Source organism: Aethalodelphis obliquidens, unplaced genomic scaffold (assembly GCF_003676395.1).
Source record: "Aethalodelphis obliquidens isolate GAN/ISIS:26980383/991018 unplaced genomic scaffold, ASM367639v1 scaffold9, whole genome shotgun sequence".
Taxonomy (NCBI): domain Eukaryota; kingdom Metazoa; phylum Chordata; class Mammalia; order Artiodactyla; family Delphinidae; genus Aethalodelphis; species Aethalodelphis obliquidens.
In genome coordinates, this window is record NW_020837953.1 from 43428652 (window position 1) to 43441007 (window position 12356).

Sequence of the window (12356 nt, forward strand, 5' to 3'; positions counted from 1 at the left end):
TAGGACTCCACGCTTTCACTGCCGAGGGCCCTGGATTCAATCCCTGGTTGGAGAACTAAAATCCTGCAAGCCCGCGGCACGGCCAAAACTTTAAAAATTCTTGAAATATTTCAAACTTTTTCATTATTATTATATTTGTAATGGTGAAATGTGATCAGTGATTTTTGATGTTACTATTGCAATTGTTTGGGGGGCATCCAAAACCACACCCATATAAGATGGTGAAGTTAATCAACGTTGTGTATGTTCTGACTGCTCCGCTGACCAACTATTCCCCCATCTCTCTCCCTCTCCTCGGGCCTTCCTGTTCCCCGAGACACAACAATATTTAAATCATGCCAGCTAATAACCTTACAATGGCCTCTAAGTGTTCAAGTGAAAGGAAGAATCACACGTCTCTTACTTTAGATCAAAAGTTAGAAATGATGGGGGACTTCCCTGGTGGTCCAGTGGTAAAGAATCTGCCTTCCAATGCAGGGACGTGGGTTCGATCCCTGGTCGGAGAACTAAGATCCCACAAGCAGCGGGGTAACTAAGCCCACGTGCCACAACTACTGAACCTGCACGCCTCAACGAGAGAGAGAAAAAACCCACACGCCACAACTAGAAAGAAGCCCGCTAGAGAGAAGCCCGTGGGCCGCAGTGAAAGATCCCGCATGCCTGAACGAAGATCTTGCATGTCGCAACTAAGACCTGATGCAGCCAAAAAAAAAAAAAAGTTAGAAATGATGAAGCTTACTGAGGAAGGCAGGTTGAAAGCTGAGATAGGCAGGTAGGCCTCCTGTGCCAGTTAGCCAAGTTGTGAATGCAAAGGAAAGTTCTTGAAGGAAATTAAAAGTGCTACTCCAGTGAATATATGAATGATGAGAAAGTGAAACAGCCTTATTGCTGATATGGAGAAAGTTTTGGTGGTCTCGATCGAAGATCAAACCAGCCACAACAATGCCTTAAGCCAAAGCCTAACCCAGAGCAAGGCTCTAACTTTCTTCAATTCTAGGAAGGCTGAGGGAGGTGAGGAAACGACAGAAGAAAAGTTTGAAGGCAGCAGGGGTTGGTTCACGAGGCTGAAGGAGAGAAGCCGTCTCCATAACATAAAAGTGCCACGTGAAGCAGCAAGTGCTGATATAAAAGCTGCAGCAAGTTATCCTGAAGATCTTGCTAAGGTAATGAATGAAGGTGGCTACGCTAAACAACAGATTTTCAACGTAGCTGAAACAACCTTCTATTGGAAGACGATGGCATCTAGGACTTTCATAGCTAGAGAGGAAAAGTCAGTGCCTGGCTTCAAAGATGCAAAGGACAGACTGACTCTCTTGTTAGGGGTTAATGTAGCTGGTGACTTTAGGTTAAAGTCAATGCTCATTTTACCATTATGAAAATCCTAGGGCCCTTAAGAATTGTGCTAAATCTACTCTGCCTGCGCTCTATAAATCCAACAAAGCTTAGATTGACAGCACATCTGTTTACAACATGGTTTACTAAATATTTTAAGCCCACTGTTGAGATCTACTGCTCAGAAACAAAGATTCCTTCCAAATATTACTGCTCATTGACAATGCACCTGGTCACTCATGAGCTCTGATGGAGATTAATGTCTTCGTGCCTGCTAACAGAATACCCATTCTGCAGCTCATGGATCAAGGAGTAATTTCAACTTTCAAGTCTTATTATTTAAGAAATACATTTTGTGTGGCTATAGCTGCCATAGATCGTGAGACCTTTGATGGATCTGGGCAAAGTAAGCTAAAAAACCCTTCTAGAAAGGAGTCACCATTCTAGATGCCATTAAGACCATTCATGATTCATGAGATGAGGTCAAAATATCAACCTTAATAGGAGTTTAGAAAAAGTTGATTCCAGTGCTCATTGATGACTTCGAGGGATTTAAGACTTCCGTGGAGGAATAACGGCAGATGTGGTAGAAATAACAAAAGAAGTAGAATTAGAAGTGGAGACTGAATTGCTGCAATCTCACGATAAAACTTGAATGGATGAGGAATTGCTTCTTATGGATGAGCAAAAAAAAGTGGGTTTTTTGAGATGGAATGTACTCCTGGTACAGGTGATATGAAGATTGTTGAAATGACAGCAGGGAATTTAGAATCTTATATAAACGTAGTTGATAAAGCAGCTGTAGGGTTTGAGAGGATTGACTCCAATTTTTTTTTTTTTTTTTTGCGGTACGCTGGCCTCTCTCTGTTGTGGCCTCTCCCGTTGCGGAGCACAGGCTCCGGATGCGCAGGCTCAGCGGCCATGGCTCACGGTCCCAGCCCCTCCGCGGCATGTGGGATCCTCCCGGACCGGGGCACGAACCCGTGTCCCCTGCATCGGCAGGCGGACTCTCAACCACTGCACCACCAGGGAAGCCCCTGTTGTCTTATTTTTAAAAATAAGAACCTTCAGCAACCACCGCCCTGATCAGTCAGCAGCATCAACATCAAGGTGAGACCCTCCACCAGCAAAAAGATTACGACTCACTGAAGGCTCGGATGATGGTTGGCATTTTTTAGCAATAAAGTTTTGTTTTTTGTTTTTGTTTTTGTTTTGGCTGCCTTGGGTCTCTGTTGCTGCGCGCGGGCTTTTCTCTAGTTACGGCGAGCTGGGGCTGCTCTTCGTTGCGGTGTGCGGGCTTCTCATTGCGGTGGCTTCTCTTGCTGCGGAGCACGGGCTCTAGGTGCGCAGGCTTCAGTAGTTGTGGCACTCGGGCTCAGTAGTTGTGGCTCGCGGGCTCTAGAGCGCAGGCTCAGTAGTTGTGGCACACGGGCTTAGTTGCTCCGCAGCATGTGGGATCTTCCCGGATCAGGGCTCGAACCCGTGTCCCCTGCACTGGCAGATGGATTCTTAACCACTGTGCCACCAGGGAAGTCCAATAAAGTATTTTTTAATTAAGGTATGTACATTGTTTTTCTAGACATAATGCTATTGCACACTTAATAAACTACAGTAAGGTGTAAACGTAAATTTTATATACACTGGGAAACCAAAAAATCTATGTGACTCGCTTTATTGTGGTGGTCTGGAACCAAACCTGCACTCTCTCCAAGGTATGCCTGCATATTCACCACGTTGGGCAACCATCACCACCATCCGTGTCCCTAACTCTTTTCATCTTACAAAATTGAAAATTCTGTACCCAGTAAACATTAACTCCAAATACCCGTCTCCCCCCAGCCTCTGGCAACCCCCATTCTACTTTCTGTCTCTTTGAATTTGGCTGCTCTGGGGGCCTCACATAAGTGGAATCATACGGTATTTGTCTTTTTGTGACTGGCTTCTTTCACTTAGCATGATGTCTGTGAGGTCCATCCATGTTGCAGAATGTGTCAGAGTTTCTTTCCTTTTTAAGGCTGAATGATACTCTATTGTATAAATATACCATCTTTTGTTTACCCATCCATGGACCCTTGGTTTGCTGCCACCTTTAGCTATTGTGAATAATGCTGCAATGAACACTGGCATATGAGTATCTGTTTGCGTCTCTGCTTTCAATTCTTTTGGGTTTAATCAGAATTAGAATCACTGGATCATACAGCAATTCCCTATTTAATTTTTCTGAGAAACCACCATACTGTATTCCATAGCATCTGCACCAGCTTACTTTCTCACCAGCAATGCAAAAATGTTCCCGTTTCTCTACATCTTCACCAATGCTTCCTTCCTTCCTTTTTTCTTTCTCGCTTTCTTTCCTCTTCCTGTCTTTTTCCTTTCTTTCTTTTCTTTCTTCCTTCCTTCCTTCCTTTCTTTTTCTTTCTTTCTTTCTTTCTTTTTCTTTTTCTTTCTTTCTTTCTTTCTTTCTTTCTTTCTTTCTTTCTTTCTTTCTTTCTTTCTTTCCTCCCTCCCTCCCTCCCTCCCTCCCTCCCTCCCTCCCTCCCTCTCTCCCTCCCTCCCCTCCCTCCCTCCCTCTCTCTCTCTTTCTTTCTTTTTATATTTGCCATTCTAATGCGTATGAGGGAGTAAGTTGTTTTTTACATGGAAGAATCATTCGTATGCTTGCATGCAGGCAGGAAAGATCCGGGAGACCAGGAATTTGATGCTAAAGGAAGGAGAGAGGAGAGGTGCTGGAGCAATGTCCTAGAGTTGGGAGAGATGCTGAGATCCGGAGCAGAGAGGAGGGTGCCCTTAGCCAGCAGCTGGGTGTTCATCCATAGTCACAGGGGAGAAAGCTGAGGCCCTGGGCACAGATACGGTGGGAGGCTAGATGTGGTGGGAGAGCCTGAGGTGTTCTCTTGTGTTTATTTTATCCCCTCAGTGAAATGGGCAGCCAGGTAACCAGGTGACGGTAATGGTGGGGTGAGGTCAGAGGTTTGAGGAGAGAAGACAGGGTGTGAGATAGTCTCTCTAAAAGAGTGTATGGATGGTGGAGGTTGGGAGGCTGGATAATGGCTCCCAGAAAGACATTGACGTCCGAATCCCTGAAATCTGTGAATGTAACCTGGCAGGATCTTGAAATGGGGAGATTCTCCTCGATTCCCTAGGTGGAGCCAATGTAGTCACATGTGGGAGGCTGAGGGAGATTTGACTATGGAAGGTATTACACTGCTGGCTTTGAAAATGGGGGAAGGAGCCACAACCCAAGGAATGAAGGTGCCTCTAGAAGCTGAAGGCAAGGAAACGAATTCTCCCCTAGAGGCTCCAGAAACAGACTCCCCTTTACAGCCTAGCCTCCCTGGTGACCCCTTGATTTCCGACTTCTGATTCCAGAACTACAGAGAATGAACTTATGTTGTTTTAAGCCACTAGGTTTGTCTCGTTTGTTACAGCAGCAATAGTGAACCCAAGCAGGACCCTGTGGGGGCTCCTGGGCAAGGAAGCCTTGCTGTGTCCCCCATTTCTTTTTTTTTTTTTTTTTTTTTTGTGGTACGTGGGCCTCTCACTGTTGTGGCCTGTTGCAGAGCACAGGCTCTGGACGCGCAGGCTCAGTGGCCACGGCTCACGGGCCCAGCCGCTCCGCGGCACGTGGGATCTTCCCGGACCCGGGGCATGAACCCGTGTCCCCTGCATCAGCAGGCGGACTCTCAACCACTGCGCCACCAGGGAAGCCCCCCCATTTCTTGATTGTAGGGAATAGACTCCAGCCTTCATGACCTTCCCTGAGTCCCAAAGAGTAGATTCGAACAGTTGCTAATCAGGGAAGGGGTGGGGGGGATGCAGAGAAAAGGGAGGAGCAGTCAAGAAACAATGGTGCTGCCTCGGGGCAGGGTCCTGGTTCCACCTAAAGGGATACACATAGCAGTAGCTTTGAGCCCTTCTACAGAACTAAACCCCCCAACAAATGGAAGATGTTAACTACTGGATGAAGCATTCTTCATTCCAGAGAAGGTCATGGTTTGGCAACCCCACCCGTAAACCACTGCTATAAAACTCCTCACCAAATCCCCCTCCCCACGCCAGGTAGGGACACACAGTTTGTTTTTTGGTTTTTGGTTTATTTTTTGCGGTACGCGGGCCTCTCACTGTTGTGGCCTCTCCCGTTGCGGAGCACAGGCTACGGACGCACAGGCTCAGCGGCCACGGCTCACGGGCCCAGCCGCTCCGCGGCATGTGGGATCTTCCCGGACCGGGGCACGAACCCGTGTTCCCTGCATCGGCAGGCGGACCCTCAATCACTTGCCACCAGGGAAGCCCGGGACACACAGTTTTTGAGGGCACAGGCCCACTATGTCCCCTTTGCCTGGCAAAGCAATAAAGCTATTCTTTTCTACTTCACCCGAAACTCTGTCTCCGAGACTCGATTTGGCACCGGTGCACAGAGGCTGAGTTTTTGGCATCAAGAGGAGGTCCAGGAAGTCACCAAGAATAAAGGTGTGTCCGGTGAGGGAGTGACAGAAAACAGAGAAGGAGTCTGAGTGAATTCAGGGGCCAGGGTCTCTCTCCTATTCAGGCCTTGACATGAGGAAACCCCTTTGCCTGCAACCTCCTCCCAATCCTTTATTCTGGAAAACTCCTTGTTCATGCCTTAGGAACAGGTTAGAGGTCACCTCCAGAACCCTTCCCCTGATCCCCTGGCTGTGGTTGGGGTCTTCCTCTGCTCCCAGAGACCCTGTGCTCATCACCCAGTTACCCCAAAACTGGGTTTGCCTCTTGTTTGGTGTTGAACAAGCCGAAGATCAAGAGAAGGATTTATGATTACTTGCAGTAAGTCAGGAGCACACCGGGGGTCTCTCCCAAAGCAATGTCTTCCCAAACAGCAAAATTGGGGAAGTTTTAAGCTAAGTGTACATGTGTATACATGAAGGGGCTTGGGCAGCAGGCAGAGTCCAAGCTTTAGTTGATTGAAGTCACGAGGGTCAGAAAAGGTCAACATCCTCGTCCTTCAGGCCCTAGTTGATCTGGCGGTCGATTGCATCAGGCCAATCTTCACCATTGATACAGAACTGGGAGTCTTTACAACTGATGCATTATCTTTGCTATTGTCACTTCTCTTGCCCGACTATTGTTTGTTTCTTCATTCCTTTGCTCAAGATCATTGATTACTGAGACCTGTTCAAGGGCAAGCATTGTGGCCAGGTTTAGGTCACAAAACAGCTTAAGCCAAAAATGGCTTCTCTTCTGTCAAGAAAGCCATCCCGGACTTCCCTGGTGGCACAGTGGTTAAGAATCCGCCTGCCAATGCAGGGGACACGGGTTCGAGCCTTGGTCCAGGAAGATCCCACATGCCACAGAGCAACTAAGCCCGTGCGCCACAACTACTGAGCCTGTGCTCTAGAGCCTGCGTGCCACAACTACTGAGCCCGTGTGCCACAACTACTGAAGCCCGCGCGCCTAGAGCCCATGCTCCTCAACAAAGTGAAGCCACCGCAATGAGAAGCCTGCGCTCGCCACAACTAGAGAAAGCCCCCATGCAGCAACAAAGACCCAATGCAGCCAAAAATTAATTCATTCATTAATTTAAAAAAAAAGAAAGCCACCCCTGGTTCTCTTTCTCCAAGGACCCCCTAACTTACCTGCTTACAGTCTGAGCACGCAGTGATGGGCCTCATAGGTGTCTCCGAGATTGGGGCCTCCTGGAGGCCAGAGTCTTGTTTCCCTGAGTGAGGAGGGACAGCACGTGAACAAGCAGACCTGCAGAGACCACCGCAACCCTCAGAGAGGGCCCAGGAGACCAAGGTGATGGACGGGGCAAGTGATGAGGGCATATTTGGAGGCCGGCTGGGTAGCTCTGGACAAAGGGCTGCCTTGCCACTGTTCACAGGTCCGAGGGCACAGCCGGGCTCTCAGCTGTAATGCAGGTGCTTCTGGGGTCCCGCCACAGCCTGGACTTGTCAGACTCCAGTGGCCATAACCTTCTCCCCCTCACACTGGTGTCAGGCACTAGGACCATGGACATCCCCCAGCTCAGACCCGAAGACAGAGCCAGCAGCCAGTGTGTAAAACAAACGAAAGGTTTATTTATAAGCAGGGATGTCGTCTGGGATACATACAGTGCAAACTCTCGTCTTGGGATCAACACAAGCCCACAAGCTGGAAAACTGTTACCAAATTAGGTCGAATGGACCCCCCACTTAGGCCCTAGCCTGGCTGAGGCCCCCTGCCTTGGCAGTAGAAGGTCCTCTTTCCATTTGGGTTCGCACAGCCAAAAACAAAACCGAAGCTGAGATTAGAGCGGCGCGAGATTTATTCAATGGCCAGGGAATGGAGAAGCAGGAACTTAGTTCGTAAATGCACTTCTCGCCTTAATGGTGAGAGGGATTTACTTTTAAGGAGTGAGGACAATGGGGGTTAGAGTGAGACGAATGATGGGGAGGCAAATGCATTACTTTTCTGGGAAAGAGGCAGGGTTTTCCTAGAAATGGGGTGCTATCCCTTTTCTGTCCTTTTTTGGTCAGTGACTTCCGGTCACAGCCATTGTAGGTGTGTCATTTAGTAGCTAATGTAGTAAAGTCAGTGTAGAATGAGACTCAGGGTCTACGAGAGGTCAGATTCATCACCCTCTTGGTTTCAGCGGGTCCTATCCAGTTTTTGTTTCCCTCTTCCTATAGCTTCTTTCTTTGTGTCCAGACCCTGCGACTTAAAGGTGTATGTTAGTTCCTGTTCAAGGGAGGGGTTGGTGGGTTTTGACCAAGGGTCTGGTGGCAATTCTGGTAACAAAATGAGGCCACACCCAGAAAGAGTCTCCTTCCAATTCATCCCTGTTCTGCTGGAGTGATGACAATGAGCCCTGAGGTCCTCCCAGGACAGTCCACCAGGGGGCAGAGGTGCTCCACGGCCATAAAGGGTCCAATGTGGTTGGAGACCCTGGCCAGTCCAGGCAGAGGGACATCTTGATTCCGGAGTGGGAAGCCTTTCTTCACTCCATGGTAGTGGCTGGGCTTCTCCTACCCTCCAAAAGTTCAGCTGCCAAGTTCAAGTCCAGTGGAATTTTTCAACAAGGGATCCAGATATCAGGGACCCAACAGTCTTCTCAAGGAGGCCCCCATCCCCCTTCCTTCCAGAATCCGGTTAAGGCCACACTTGTCCACTGTCTACGGGGCCTGGGCATGCGTTTGTGGGGAGTGGGCTGACCCCTTAACGGGGAAGAATCCCTCGGCAAAAGTGTTAGCTTCGGCTGCTTCCGGCAGGCCATCCGATCTGACAACATGGGCTACAGAGAACCACAACACTCAACGCAGACACAGGACTGGCTCTCAGCATCTCACGACCACTCAGGATCTCAGTGGGCACAGTACCAAAGTGGCGCCAAGGCTCCATGGGGACCTGGGACTCCAAGAACAGTGGGAGGGGGTCGGGAGAAACAGGAGCATCCCCTTGGAAGGCAAAGGAGGAAGGTCCAGGCTGAGGTAGGAGGAGATGGCTGCGGGGCCTCAGTCATCTCCAGGTCCTGAAATTCCCTGATAGGAAAAGGTGTGGCCTTGGAGCTCCACACCAGACCGTGGGGGAGGGGAAGCCCAAACTGGGGGTAAACAGGAGCGAAGCTCAAAGGCAGAGGATACAAACTCTGAGTTTGGCTTTTTTACACTTGGCTTGTTTATCCGCATGGTAGCTAATGGGTTTTTTGTTTGTTTTTTTTTTTAATTGCCACATGTTAAAACTGGAAGATTTCCGGTTAGAGGTTTGCCGTCTTAACCAGGTCACAGCCCTCATTCAGGCTGCCTGCCTGGGCATCCGGTTTCCACCCCATGGCACGAGATGGAGCTATAGCAGGAGTGGATTTGGAGGTGGCGCTTCCAGAAGTCCTGAGCTAACCTGGGGGACTCCCGTCCCCTACAGGGGTTGCCACCCGCTCCCTGCACAGAACCATCTGATTGATGACACCCACCCCTACTACCCCCACTGGGACCATCCTGCAGTCTCACATTCAGGCTAAAGCCCTGCTCTTTCCCCACTGCCCCTTCTCCAAGGCTGATGCATGCAGCATCCCTCCTCCCCAGCAGGAAGCCAGAGCCGGGTAGAGCCCAGGGATTAAAAGAAAAGTAAAAACCAAAAACGACAAGGGCTCCAGGAACCAAGCATGCAGGACCGGCTGGAGGGGCAGCTCTCAGAGAGGCAGGGGATTTGTTCCAGGCTGCCCAGCGCATCCGTGTCCACCAGCCTTCCAAGAGAGACACACACCGTGACAGGACACACCATGACTCTCCCTGCCTCGTCTGCCTGCAGGTGAGAGGAAGGCTGAGGCCGTGGAAGCCGCTAAAGGAATTTGGCCCAGAAAGAGTCAGAGTCCTGCGGGGGAGGGGCCTAGAAGGACCAGGGGTTGGTCCCACCTTGGCTGTGACACAGGCCACGCCAGACTGGTTAGCTGGGCTTCATCCCGGCATCAGGTACACCGAGGGGCAGGGGCTTCTCCTCTGGGCTCTGCAGCAGAGTCTCTGGAGCCTCCGGCTGGGACTGGAAAGGGCATTCCTCCTTGGAGAAGGGGACGTGCTCATCTTTCGGGGAGCCAGAGGGGCTGGTGTCTGTGTCCCTCGTGGAGCTGGCCTGGGAGGGGCATTGAGAGCTGTGGTCAGAGCCGCTGCAAACGTTGACAATGCAGGTGACATTGACCTGGGTCCCGTGGCCACCAGACGATGCTTCTGCTAAACACAAGACAGGAGAAAGTGGTCAGCTGGGGCCTTGGGGTGGGGGGTGTCTTCACAGCCTGCCTCCTGCCCGAGAGGCAGATTAAGACATGCGGGGGAAGAGCACTGTGCCAGGAGGCAAGAGGCCCCTGTTCTAGCTCAGCTTTGCTGTGTCATCTTGGGCAAGTCCCGTAAACCTTTGTGTGCCTCAGTTTCTTCACCTGTCAAATAAGAATACCCCGCCCAAGTCACCCCACAGATGGGAGGAGCCAACTATATAAAGGAAGTGAAGGTGCTCCAAGAACAAAACACACTCCCCACAAGGAGCCGGAGAAGTGCGCCAGGACAGGAAGGATACATTCCAGAGTCTTGGTGAAGCAGTAGAGATGAATTACCTTCCCGAAACTGCAGCAAGGCATCAGCAGCCCTGGCCACACCAGCTATGAAAAGGCGAGACCCCTGCCACTGGCCCATCATCTCTATGCCAAGGAACCAACATCAAAGGGCTTGGAAATTGCTCCTTTACGGAAATTAACCATCGACCCTGAACTTGTCTTCATTCACAGCAAACCTTTTCCTTCCACATAGAGCTGCCTCTAAGATTTCATAAATCTGGGATTCCAGGATGGGGTGTGGTGGGGACGTAGTTTGTCCTCATCACTGAGGCCGGGATGCCCGGAGCTCCGCAGCCTGACCGTGCTGGGTTTGGATCCCTGCTCTGCCTCCATAAACTTGGCCGAGTCACTTAAACTCTTGGAGCTTCCATTTGCTCAGCTGTGAAATGGGTCTAATGACCCTTTCCATCCCCTCGAGGCAAGGATGACTGCCCTGTTCACTGCCGTATCTCTGGAGCCTGCATGGCTCCTAGAGACGGGGTGACAGGCTCAGTGAAGCAGGGGTTCACACTGGGCCCATATATCCAACCACGTCTTCTGTACCTCAGCTTGATTCCACCCCCATATCCCGTCCAACCTGCTTCTCCCCATCTCAGTTCACACGCCTGCCATCCACCCAGATGCTCAGTCCCAAAGCCTTGGACCCATCTTTCTCTCACACCCCCCATCCAAGGCACCAGCGATTCCTACCTGGTCCACCTTCAAGTTCACCACCTCTTGCATACTGCCTGTACCTCCATCCGCTCCCTGGACGAGTGCAGTCTCCTCCTGTCTCCTGGCTTCTACCTGGCCCCTCTGCAGTCTGCTCTCCACCAGCAGCCAGAGCCAGATCATTTCCTTGGCTGCTCCAAACACAGTTCTCACCATGGCCTACGAGGCCCTGCACGACCTGGTGCCTGCCTTCTCCCCACCCCATCTCCTGCTGCTCTGAGATCCTGGCTGGGTTCCCTCCAGCCATACTCACCTCCCTGCAGCTCCCTGAGCCCTCCAAGCCTCAGTGCCTTTGCAACGTGCTGCTCCCTCAGCCTGGAACATTCTTCCCTATTCCCATAGCTCACTCCTTCCTTTACTTGGGCCTCAGCCTGGAGGCCACCTCCTCCAAGAAGCCACCGTGGCTTCCCTCTCTAAAGGAGGTTCACTCCCACCCATCCATCACTCCCTGTGTCCCTCCCTCTGCTATAATCTCCAGAGCCCCTAGCTCCGCCCACTGTGCAATCCATCTCTGGAGTTCTCATTGGGTTCTCCCCGACCAGGCCCTGAGTCCAGAAGGGTGGGGCCTTTCTGACTGTTCCCTGTTGTGGCCCTAGTGCCTATAACAGGGACACGTGTGAATGAATAAAATCCAGCCCACAGGTGTGTTCTGTTCTTGGTGGTGGTAGTATTTTTAAGTGAATTGGCTGCCAACATTCAAAATTCAGGAGTTTACATTTTAAGAATCTGGATTTAGAGCTTCCCTTGGGAGCCAGATGGGGGAGAGCGGGCTATGCAGAACCCACAGACCTGAATGCGACTGGCAGCAAGGGCTTCAGGACACAGGTTCAGCCCCGCCTCCCCTCCCAGCCCTGTGGGCATCTGAGTTTCCTAACCAGTGAGGGACTAAATAGTGGATAAGCTGAGGAGATCAATGTAAGGGCCGGACACAGAATAGCCCCTCAAAAAGGATGGTTGTTGCTGCTGTTACTATGGCGACCTGAGTGTCCAGGGCTTGCCAGGAGGACCGGCTGTTTGTTTTCCAGTCTAGTTTGTTTCCGGGAGGAGGATGGAGCTGGCGAGCTGCTCTGCTCAGAACAGCCCCAAACAAGCAGGGTGGAGGTGGGGTGCTAAAATCATGGGGCCGGAAGGAACTTTCCATCCTGGGCCTCCACAGCACCAAATGTCACTCAGAGTCACCAAGGTCGTGCACACTGTGAACGAGACATTGCGGGGGCAGACGGGGGACCAGGAGGGGCCACAGACCTGAGGTTTACCC

General features: G+C 50.9%; 1 protein-coding gene across 2 annotated transcripts in view; it reads right to left on the bottom strand.

Annotated features, from left to right (window-relative positions):
• Nucleotides 1-7361: 7361 nt before the first annotated feature.
• Nucleotides 7362-12356, bottom strand: part of TNFRSF1B (TNF receptor superfamily member 1B) — a 35956-nt gene continuing 30961 nt past the window's right edge. Inside the window, exon 10 of one of the 2 annotated variants that reach the window (XM_027110145.1) lies at nt 7362-10007. In XM_027110145.1, the coding sequence (XP_026965946.1) occupies nt 9730-10007 (278 nt within the window). In that variant the 3' untranslated portion in view covers nt 7362-9729. Of the gene's footprint in view, nt 10011-12356 lie in introns of both variants that reach the window. The other variant, XM_027110143.1, reaches the window with a different exon arrangement.